At 39.1% G+C, this 12,602-nt stretch overlaps 1 protein-coding gene across 1 annotated transcript; it reads right to left on the minus strand.

The window, feature by feature from the left end:
* Positions 1-549: 549 nt before the first annotated feature.
* On the minus strand, positions 550-11,707 carry LOC121295652 (phosphoglycerate kinase 1). The gene is made up of 11 exons (XM_041220580.1): positions 11,539-11,707; positions 9,704-9,754; positions 8,978-9,133; positions 7,500-7,644; positions 6,576-6,679; positions 5,709-5,828; positions 3,782-3,896; positions 3,147-3,326; positions 2,180-2,357; positions 1,408-1,506; positions 550-1,052 (listed from the first exon to the last, which is right to left on the minus strand). The coding sequence occupies exons 1-11, from the start codon at positions 11,601-11,603 to the stop codon at positions 1,012-1,014; spliced, it is 1,254 nt and encodes a 417-aa protein (XP_041076514.1). The 5' UTR covers positions 11,604-11,707; the 3' UTR covers positions 550-1,011.
* Positions 11,708-12,602: the final 895 nt, after the last annotated feature.

Consider the following 12,602-nt stretch of genomic DNA (forward strand, 5'->3'; position numbering starts at 1 on the left):
TATGGATTCCTGCTTGTTACCTCTTCTATTAATGATCGCAAGTCATCGTTTGCTGGACTAGCAGATGCCTCAGTACATCACAGCTGGAATAGTAAATACTAAACTCGTCACATCACTCCAGTTCTTGGGTCCATACACTAGCTGCCAGTCACGATTCAAGTTGAGTTTTCATTTTAATAGTCAATACACAGCCTTGAGCCAGTTTAATTCAGCTAGCTTCTTACCCAGTGTCCCGGTCTTCGATTGGCAGATGCAGATCTATTGGTATTTCCATTTTAGCTGGTATGGTCTGCAACTCAGGCACTCTCACCAGTATGATCAGGAGTGCTTTTTTAAATGAGGCTGTTGCTCAAGCATGTTTATACCTTTATACCTCAAGGCAACAGTTTTGCTTGTGATAGTTTCAAAGCAATTTAGTTTTGAAGTTACTACTTTTATAAAGCATCCTGTATCAATTGTTCATGTAATAGGAAGCAATGGTATAGCAAGACCAAGCACTTTCACGAGGCATTTCTCTTTGTTGTACCATAAGCCACCACAAAGTCATCCTTTTTTTTTTTTACACCAATGTTTGTTTTTATTCCATTAGCAGATGGTGCATTTAGGCATAAGTTGTTCAGACACAGTAAACCTACTTTAACAACAATAGTACAAGCTGCTACAGAACACCAGCTTGTAAAATAGGGACCGTCTGTGTTTAAATATAGATTTACCCGTGGGTAAAGGCAAAATATATACTCTATAGTCAACATAGAACAAACAAACTTTCTCTCAAATATATGAACAAAAACAAGCGACACACACACAGGCTACCACAAACGACCAATTCCAAACTGTAAAGTATCTTCTTTGAACTCAGAAAAGAGCTCCTAGGGAGTCGCAGCAAAGGCATAGTGCAAAGAGAGGAATTCATCATCTGTGCTATGGAGGAGCTAGACAAGCGGTGTGGGCGTGGTTCTCAGGGTCTCTGCATCGAAACCCTTTGCTAAGATCTTCAGGATTTCCAAGGGTTTAGTTACTGCTCAAGGCATCCACACCAGGAAGAAGTTTGCCTGTTAAATGAACAAAAATAATTAGCCAATTGGTTTTATTTATTATTGTGCAAAAGCTTTGGTGCCATCTTTAGACAACTCATTGGGAGAAGAAAGCTTCAGGGAATTGCTAAAGCATTCCAGTCTAACACAAAGTTTACATCCACTGCCATTTTGTTTAGTGTAAAACAGAAAAGTAAAATAATTCTCATGGTAAGATTCTCAGTGTTTCACATTCTCTTACAAGATATGCTAATTTATAAAGCAACTTTAATTTGTATACATTGTTTTTCCATTATATGAACACGTATATACTTAGAACAGACAACCCTGAAAACCCCTAATGATGCAACTCCCAATAATTGATTAAATGTACCTTCTAGTAGCTCCAGGCTGGCTCCGCCTCCAGTGCTGACATGGCTGACCTTGTCCTCGGTGTCCCACTTGGCACAGCAAGTGGCCGTGTCTCCACCACCTGGAACAGGACCACAGCCACATGGGTTTAGAGCGGCTCCATTTAAACATTCTATACAGGATATGTGATGCTTCTATGCAGATATTGCCTCGATAATTGAGTGATGGAAGACATCCAACAATTACAAAAGTAAATAGTCATTTCATAGTGCAGGGTTTCTGGAAACCACAACTGTGAAAGGACCGCCTCACAAGCAAACCTACTGTATATAATATCAGCGTACTGAACAGGGTCTTTGAATGTGTCAAATTATGCACTTTTTACATTTTCAAATTTGTATGATAGCAGTCTTGGACTACTATTTATGTATTGGTTTTATTAAAAAAATATATAACAAATGTATTGAAGGCAGCATCTGGGCAACTGTACAGTGAACAAAAAGTAGCATCCATTATTTTTATAACAAGGTTTTATACTGTAATAAAATGTTGAGTATCTTTGTAACATGTTTTTTACATTATATAATTAGGTGGGCAGATTCAATACCACAAAGCAGTGCCAGTCTGCAAGCTCCCCCTCTACCAGTAAAAATGTAATGTGATGCATTAGGCTGCAGACAAAAAAAAAAAGTAATTAACAAACACCCTGTGCAGTCTGATGAATTATGACATGAATGGTGCTGGTATCAAGATGAAATGAACAGTGTACCTGTTCGTTTCCAGCTGTAGCTTACCGATAATGGTGATGCAGCCCTTCTGTGTGGCCTCGACCACCCTGTCCATCATGTTCTTGGTTCCATTGGCGAACTTGTCCCACTCAAACACACCCACTGGTCCGTTCCACACAATCTGCTTGGCCCGGCCTACAGCCTCAGCAAACATCTTGGTGCTCTCCGGGCCGCAGTCCAGACCCTGGGGCAAGACCAGTTCACAGTCAGCACCACGATCAACAAACTTTCAGGTTGGCATCACAGAGATTATGTTCAACTGCTAATAACTTTCACTCTTTAAAAAGGTGTAGTGCCCCACACACATTTTAAAATATTTCTGCCTTAGAAAACTTCAGCTTTTCAGTACATTCTCAGAGTGAAAAAGGCACATATTCGTTCAGGTCTTTGCACTTTGAGCAACAATAATTTGGACATTTAATTTAAAAACTGCTTCTGGTGGTAGCAGGACCATGTCTAAACCCAATCCTCCAGCCATCCCTGGGACTACTGTTGGAGGGCTGGTTAGAGTGACAGAGTGACATGGAAGAAAGCTCAATGAACTGCCAGAAAAGCATGTCCGTTCATCAAGTAGAGTGGACAGTTTATGAAGGGATTTGTGCAGTAAAACAGATCATAAGGAATTTTATTTGAGTAGAATTTAACAGCTTGGGACACTAGTCAAACAATGCCAGTAATCTGCACCAAATATTCAATTCAAAAGCTAAAGAAAAGATTAAGCAATAGAAATAGAAGAGGGCTTTACTGTCTGGTAAGGACAGATTAGAAAAAACCAGAAGCTGCAGACTACTGCAAGCAATCATTCTGAAATATTAACCCCAGACATTAACTGCCTGCTGTCTTTGGGTGAATGTCTTGTATAAGCAACGTTTGATACTTCTTTACAAGTGTGAAATAGTTTTCAATGCTGGAATAAAAACTTCAAAAAACCACTGAAAGACAAGAGAAAAAAATAGTAATTACTGTAACCCACCATCCAGCCAGCAGGGATTCCAGATGCTACAGTAGCTGTTCCAGTTTGTGCATTCTCATCAAATTTATCTGCAGTGATGAAATCAACAGGCAAAGTGATCTTCACGCCATTCTTCTCTGCCTTGGCCATTAAGTCCTTTACAATCTTGGAACCCTCCTCGTCAAACAGGGACGTGCCAATCTGAATGAGGGATTAAATCAACACAGCTTGAACAAAGGGAATTTCAAATCACTGCAGTCTGCACTATTCACATGATTTACTGTATGTTCTGCTGTTCATGTATTTCTCCACTAGAGGGACTGCAATCCTTAGATTGACAATATAATTTACATCACCATGTGCCCATTTTTAGAGGAAAAAATGACATACCAGTTGAAACAAGTTCACTATTTCAAAATAGACTATAAAAAACTGGTTTAATTCAAGTTTTAGTTTACCAGACTAGAATTACAAACCAATCCCGAGCAGGACAAGCTACAATAATGAATTCCTTCACCCATTACCATTACAGAATTAGAAAAACTTTCAAAAGCCCTTCTTGGCAGAAGATTAGTTTAAGTGCATCAGGACCTAAAATCGGCCTCATGTGCATTTGTTGATTTTGGGCCCCGGCTTAGTCCCTAGTGTGGTCGTACCTCCATGTTGTTGATAATTTTAAGGAATGTGAAGGCCATGCCCCCTCCGATGATCATCTCGTTGACCTTATCCAACATGTTGTTGATAAGCTGGATCTTATCCTGGACTTTAGCACTGGCAACACAAATCAAAAAACAGAAATAGCTATCAGCACCCTGAGAACCATTTACTTAGTTTTTTTTAGGAAGAACCATACATGGCTTCTACAGATTTCTTGTTCTACCAATTGCTTGTTTACAAAACAAACTTTAAAAAAATGTACAGTACAAACACATTAACCTCTTTTGAGAGCATTCAGGAGAAGAACGTGAAATTCCTCAAAATGTACTTCTGTCAATCATGGGGAAGCAATGATGTAACAATTTCTTGACAATGAGGCCATTCTTTATTGGCCATTTAGTTATTTCTTTGGAAATTGTGCATTAAGCATTACTTAACATGAGGCCTGCAACAAGATATAAGAAAGCATATGTCTGTAACAATTTTTTTTTTTTTTTTTAATTTGTCTTGAATTGGTCGCATTGACCAATGGAATGTCAATTGTACCAAATTGGCACTGACCTACCCCCTCCAGGCGTTCCACACTTGGAACACGCATTTCTAAAACCTAGAAAAGTAAAAGTATAGTGCAATGACATGAAAATACTTTAGACGCCTAAAACTGTTGTAAACAATGCACTGTTATAAATTTTTATTACTGGCTACAGACAGAGCTTCCCCTCACAAGAGCACCTTGTTCCTGACTTGAACACCCCGTCTACCACTGAATCCTGGGCCCCCCTCATACTTATGTGGTGGTTCTGTGAAGTGAATTAATTACACCAATGTCTCAACAAGCATAAGACTTAATGACTCCAGAAAAGAAAAGTCATGTGAAGCTAATCTGCTGTACCACCTAGCCCCCATCTCTTCAACAGTATGTTAATCATTAGGAGAAACTTGAACTTTATTACTGGGAAAAAAACAGTAAATATCATGTTTTCCTTGTGTTTGTACATTAATGTTTAATACTAGATATTCCAATGCAAAAAAGCTATAAAATGAATATTGCATAATATGCAGACAGTTTCAGTTTACAAGACAGCAGAGTTGGCACTTTGATAATGCCATAAACAATAGTGAAAAGGACACCGACTGACTGGGATTAATTATGCTAGGATAAACAGTTCATTGCAGTGGAGCAAATTTAATGCATGAATGTATCAGAATGATGTTTAATAATCAAAATACTGGAAATGAATGCAAGCTGTATATCCAGGCCTCTGCACAGTAGCTGTACTTGACTGGAGTCCTTGTTCAAATAAATTTAAGCCATGCATGGGTCATCTCAACTTCTAAAAGTATTTTAAACAGTTGGCATACAACTGAAGTAAGATTATCAAACAAGTATACAAGCCATATTGTTGGTATATAAATCAGAACACAAACCTGTTATTTCCTAATACAATGTAGTGTTTTAGACTTACTTATGGTTTAAATTTTGTAGCTAGATACTGGTTTTTCCAGAAATCAACCAGGATTAAAATAAAATAAATTTTCACTTCATTAACAGTTGAGATACCAGAGGGTCTAAATTCTACACAGTGGCAGATTTAAGTAGCCCTACCACTTAAGTATTCAACTAGAACCCTGGCATTCTACTGCCTTTTAAAAAGACAATACTACATACAAGTCACATAGCAGAGAAGTTGGGTCTCGATATTTAGATCCTCTACATGGACCTCAGCATATATTAAATCTGCTTCTAGGTTTTTATAATCTACTTGACAGGGAAGTGAAGTGCTACACTTTGCCATCCACAGCCCAGTATTTGTCAGTCAGAAAACTGCAAGCAGAAAACCCCAGCTTGCCTCCCACACAGTACCATGCGAAGACAAAAAGGGGAGAGCCATTGTGCATTCCCTGCTGCTCGGTTTGAGTTCTTACCCTCCCAGGATAGCTAGGAAAGGTCTTTCTGGGCTCTCCAGGGCCTTGGCAAAGTAATCCAGCTCCTTCTTCATCAGGAATCCAGCTGCTCTCTGGGGCAGTTGCACTCCAACCATAGAGCTAGGGAGGGGAGACAGGGAGGCAATACTTAGTGGTCAGGAGTAAAATTGGATAATAAACAAAAACAAAATCTCAGCTGTAGTGCAGCGTTGTGAAGAATGTCCATTAGTTAAACTTATTTGATAGCATGATTAAATTCTATTTGTGCTAATTAACAGATAACATATACAACAGTACCAATAGTGTCCAGTGATAACTGTACAAGCTACATTTAATCTATAAAAAAAATACCCTTACCTTATCGAATACATTACACTATGTAACTCAAAAGTATAGAAAATGGCTATTATTCCCCACAGACTTTGCTTTTGTGACCAGGACAGTGATATTTCAAAATATCACTATTTCCAATGGGAAAACGGACAAATGTGCGTCTCTTCGTTCACATAAAGTCAGAAAAAAACAACATATGAATCCAAATTAACATGTATTTATACTAAAGTAATACAAAAATGACTACAAAAGATTTAGAAGCGAGTAGTTTTTCGAGATTTACGATTATACTGTAAATACGTAATTTGTTGGGAATAGCCATTTTCTATACTTTTGAGGCATAAGCAATTAGGAAATAACACTTACTACCCAGGAACAAAAAAAAAAAAAAAAATTGTTACACAGTGTTATCAAAGCAAAAGAAGGGGCTGTATGAGATTACAGGCAAGATAACAACTCTCCCCTCCCCCCGTTTAACAAAGCCGTTGTACATATTCTATATGCGGAAAGTGTTCCAGTCTGCCCAGGAAGTACCTGTGGGCTCGGTGCGCGGTCCCGAAAGCATCGTTGATGTAAACATCTCCCAGTTTGGACAGAGAGGCTCGGAACGCCTCCACCTTCTCGGGGGTGGCTTTGGTCTAAAATAGAAAAGGTTTGAAGAGATTCAAGACATCTGCAAACATTACACTATATGCTCATTGGATTATACTGTAATGATCACTCAAATTTAAGGATTTCTTTCTTCCTTGGATGTAGATCTGTTCAAGTGAGCATTTTTATGCCATATAATCCTGTGTGCAAATATTAAACACTCCCTCTAGAAACAGAACTTCGCACAGCCACTAGGATGTAAACCTGCAGTCTCCTGACTGTATGACTCACCTGCACACCACACGGCCATGCCTTTACCAGTTACCCTTAGGACTGAGGGTTTTGAACATTCAAATAAAAAGGGCTTTGCTATGCAGTAAGAATTACATCAAAGTAGTAATTTTCATACAAAAAACTTTAATTTGTTTTGTCTCTGGCAATGTTGGCTGGCTTCCCCCAACACCAGAGCATCCAATGCAGGGCTCTCACCCTCTGTCTCGAAAAGGTCACACTACTGTAAATGTGCAGCTGCTGGCCTTACTGTATCACTTCACTTCCAAACACTGCATACCAAACGGGGCTGAGGACAAGAAAAGCAACTACATCTAGATACCATGACCCACTGACCTTCATGCAAATGTCAAGGTATCACTGCTGCGATGACTTTAACTTTGGTTCAGAACATACAGTACAGCAGTAACACATTAGCCGGTTTTAAATAAATAAAAAACTATTCGATTTTTTTATTCTTTGTAATGTACTTGTTTATAATAATACATATTAGTCCTAATTTCAAACCCTGGCCTGATCTCCGCCGTCAACGTAATAACAAAGCACAAGGTTTACTGTGTGTCCATCTACCCTCACCTTGTTCCCGGATGCATCCTTGCCTTTGCCCTCCTCCTCCACATGGAAGCGCAGGTTCTCCAGAAGGATGACCGTCCCAGCAGCAGGGTCAGCACATGCCTTCTCAACCTCTGCGCCAACACAGTCCGTCAGGAACACAACCTCCCTGTGCAGCAAACAAAAGACAAGTCCGTCAGAAACAAACCCGCAGGGACAATTCGAATACTCAGTAACACATGCTGAAGGATGTTCAAACCAAGTTTCATCTCAATCGAATACGCGGGTCTCTAGATATATGCAAGAACCTAAGTGTGATACAGGGACAGAGACAGGGGTGCGCCATATTATCCCCAAATTTATGATACTCATTACATGTGTTAAAGATTGTCCTTAACACTAGAACAGTCATGACGCGGGTCAGTTTGACCCATTTTACATTTCAAATGTTAACTACTCTTCCATTATAAATCGTACGTGTATGTCCGTTATGACTTTTCCTAAATATATCAATTAAATATGACAGCGTTTGATAGCCAGAATCGCAAAAATGATAACTGTTATTGCGGTTCTAGATAGAACAGCAATGTGGGTCAATATCTTTTTTAATACGAATGTAATTTAGTCAATTTTTTTTGTAAATGCAGCAAACAAGACGCCTCCTCCTCCTAGCACACGTGTTTTTTCGGTTTTACAGGTTTGTATATACCAGTTTATACATGTTTACACAATAGTGTTCAATGGAACTGCGTCTGTGTTTACAACACAGCTCCTGGATGCAGGCACACACAGTCTGCTGGCAGACTGTTATTCTCCTCCATAGCCTTCATACAGGAAGTAGTGTTATATTTGATTTATATGTAGTATTAGAAACAAGATTAGATTTCGGTTTTATAGTTATGTGTATACATATATCCATTTACACAAGTATATATACACATTTTTTTCAAATGTGTACTTCATAAAAAAATCCACTGTTTATAGTCATGCTGTATATGCACTCATTTAAAAAAAAAGCGTTTTATGTTTCATTTTCCATTTAAATAGGTGTTTCTGCAATGCAAATGTTGGCTATAATGTTCACGAATAAAACTTTTCAGTTGTATCCGATAGTATGTCTCATTTTCATAACAAAAAGTAGTTTAAAAATGTATGGATCAAAGTGACCCACGTGGCAGTTCAAGGTAGTTTGAAAATCTGGCAGCTCTAGTACTAAACGTGTCATCAGTAGTTTGCAGTTCTCTAGATACATGTCAAATGGGACACATACTGACCTCTCAATTATATAGAAAGGATAACCTTTCCAGAACCCCACCACCACCACCACCCCTTTGCAAACAAAACTTTCCCATTAACAAACAATGGAATAGCTGTGTATATCTATTATTTTACATTAAAAAATGTCAGCCAAGCTATTGGAGGGGTTGAGGAGGGAGGTCTGTAACAACCCCTCATCTCTCTTGTCTAGTGCTCTTGCACATTGAAGCCCCTGGAGCTCCTACCTGCCCAGGAGGTTTTTCAGCTCGGCCGCCACTGGTTTCAGGGAGTACTTGTCAGGCATGGGGCTCCCGTCAGGGCGGCCCAAGTGGCTCATGAGAACCACAGACTTGGCACCATGGTCTAAACAGTGCTTGATAGTTGGGACAGCAGCCTTAATCCTAAAGGAACAAATAAATAAGAGGTAAAAGGTCAAGTCTCTATTAATTTTCAGGATTTGTTTAACAGAATTGACACTTAATACTTAAAATGTATTAGGATTGTGCCAACACAGTGACTGCAATTGAAATTGGTATCAACAGAAACAAAGAAGCCAACTAAAAAAGCCACAGTATTTTACAGCATTGGGGATCAAACTATGTGTGGAAATCCTGGGATTATCCCTACAAATGTGTTTAATACGGTACACTGTACATGGCAAACTGCTAAACGTATTGGATAATATGCAAAATATTTAAGTATCACATCTAAAAGTAAGCATGCACTATCCTACAAGCAGCATTATTAACCAGCATTGCACTGAAAACAAACACAATACTGTTCAATACCAGGCATGCAGCTTTGAGTTTTTGAAACAATCTCCCAGGAAACAAGGTATGGCACAGGCTCCTGTGTTTGACAATTACTGCAGCTTTGCAAAGGAGCAGTTCTGTAACTGGACATGAACTTGGTTTCAATGAGGGGAGAATCTACTATCCAGTAAAAATAAATAAATATCAGCAGTTTCTTACCTCTGGTTGTTTGTGATTTCATTGTTCTTCATAGGGACGTTGAAATCAACCCTGCAAAAGAAAAACAACATTGTTAAACTACCGTTGTATGAAATTAACCAAATCTATTAGGAAATTACAATTTTAAATGTTTCCACAGGCCTTTACAGCTTGTATTATCTGTTCATAATTCAGTGTCATAAACCTGAACATCAAGGCCATTCAATTGAATTAAATCGCTTTAACAGTTGTCCTGTACAGTACATTAATATGAGTACTGCCAAGCTAAGACCACCAAATGTATTCCACTTGTGCCACGCCCATAGACATGATGCCAGGGTGATGCTGCAACTCAGGACACCCCAGATTAGCTGTGCTAGACTACAGTAGGCCTATGAATAAAAGGGCCCTGTTGTCTGCCTTATTGAAAAGAAAAAAATAACAAAGCTATACTAGAAACCGTTAAGGTTTTGTGAATATGAGCTGCTGTTTAAAACATAAATTTCAAGTTCATATGCAGGAAACTCAAGGCAGTTTTTAAACAGGCAATTTTGTATGCCAGCGTAGGCAAAGCACCATCCAAATGTTAGGCTACTAAACTAAATGGTGGGCCACCTCCACATTCAAGTGATGCAGCAAGTTACTGGTAACTGCTTCCTTGTCCCCATTATGCAAGACTCTGTACTAATTTATTTCACCGATGCTTATATATTAAGCTCCAAGCTAGTTCTGTGCCAGAGAATGTCCATTACGTTAGTAATGCTTTCACAACTTAACTTAAAAGTAAATTATGCAACAGCCATTTTACCAGCTTTCTTCCCCATGATTAGGTCAAAAATGACTGTCTTCATTTCCAGTGACTTAACCAAACAACACAGAGCTTTGCAGGATTAATTTAAGAGGCACTGAAATAAAGGGGAGCACAGTTCAATCTTCCTTCCAGTCTTCATTTTGCTGGCACAAGCCAATAAACGTCTTCATGTAGAAGAACCTCCCTTCATCTCTGCACACTGTTACTGATTAACCTGCCTGCCCAGGAACTAGGTCATGGCGTGCCAAGACCACTCCAGCAATAATCTGGGTCCCTACAAAGCAGCTACAAATCATTCCCTCACACCTTCCTATTGCAATTCTCTTTTGGTTTCATCAATTCATTTCAGTCACAGGCCTAGATTCTTTCTAGCAATAATTAAAATTGCTATTCTAATTCATGGTTCAATGAATAATTTCGCAAGGAGCAAATTTTACTGCAATAACGAAAACCGTGTTTCGATCTCATTCATTTACCCGGTTTACAGCCCTGCTGTAGCAGTAACGGAAGACTCCATTACACACTGCGCATGAGATTTCCTCAAACCCATTTCATCTGGGCACGGCTCAGTTGTGTGCTCAGTTAAACCCACCCACTCACTTACTAAACCATGACATTTCTCATGTATTACTAAAATGCTATGTGCAATTCTCAGCGTCCCATGAACTGCTCGGACATGCTTGGGTTAATTCCTAATTACATACATTCAAAATAAATAAAACTAATTTAATTAGCGACTTAATTGATTTAACGATGCACATGGCCGAGTAATTAACACCTCCTGTTCCCAATTTAACCGAGTCGTATTCACTTAAGACAGTCTGATGGTAAAATAAATAAATAAATAAATAACATTCGTACAATTGAAACGCTGTCATGACTAAAACGGATCTATTCGAACCTTCTAGCAAATCTTGTATATCACATTACAACAGATACCGGAGTGGTACTAAAGTAACAGAACATGGATTGATTCAGCCCCCGTACAGAATCAGCACATTACACACACAAAAAAAATACAATTTACAATAAAAGAACGCTTTACCTCATTATTACCCTTTTCCCCTTAACATCCACTTTATTCAGCGTTAACTTGTTAGACAGAGACATTTTTTTGACAGTTGCGTTTGAGTACACTTGCTTTACTGCGTTTCCTGCGACTGCTGGGCTTGAGTGCAGGTCACCTTAACACTGCGAAAAAGACGATCAGAGGCTCACGGCTGGCCAAGCCTCGCAATCAGCCCATTGGTCTCGTTGTCGCTGGGAGAGACCGTTTTCGGTTCGTTATTGGTTAGTTAAGCTGTCTGTCAGGGTGAAAGGTATCCGCCTGAGAGTACGTGACGTTGGAGTTCATTGTTCAGCACAGAGACCTGCAGCAAAAGTAAAGTAATATTCAGCATGTATAAATACCGATAGTTAGGTAGAAACAGTTTTGTAGCGACTCATTATTTACAATAAAAAACTAAATCCTTGTGTTTGTTTTCTACATGTCTACCCTTATGCAAGACCCTTTGTTTTTTAAGAACAATTTTAAAACAAGAAAAGCAATGTACACGACCAAAAACAATGACACAATGAAATGTATTATCAATAATTTCTCACTGCATCAATGTCACCAGTCAGCACTGTTATTTTTGGTATTCACTCAGCACATGGATGGCAGTAGGTTTTTAGTTAGCTGGCGCTTCCTTTTTTAAGTTTGCACAACGTTAGGGGCCGTTCCAAAAGTGAGTGTTGTCCATTCTACAGGCTTATGTGCAGATTTACAACCCAGTTTCCCAATTCCAGGCGTTTTCAGGCAGGAATCATTGAGCAATTGTGCAGCCTAGTCCCTCCAGACCTGTCACGTCAAACCAGACCCGAGCTGGCAACGATGGCTCTAATATCCCAGGCAGACAACATTGGTAGTTGTCTTTGTCCCAGCCATGTCCTTGATTAATACATTAAACCAAATTAAAGTACACCTATTCATTATACCAGTAGAACCTTCACTAGCATGGACCTTCATGATCTTAGTTCCCTACCCCCCTGCCTTAGATGCAGTTTTACTGTTGTATTGCAGAGTATACACTGGCACAATTAGCTGCCATTAGAGAATTAATGGATATG

This window comes from Polyodon spathula, chromosome 20, assembly GCF_017654505.1.
Source record: "Polyodon spathula isolate WHYD16114869_AA chromosome 20, ASM1765450v1, whole genome shotgun sequence".
NCBI lineage: Eukaryota > Metazoa > Chordata > Actinopteri > Acipenseriformes > Polyodontidae > Polyodon > Polyodon spathula.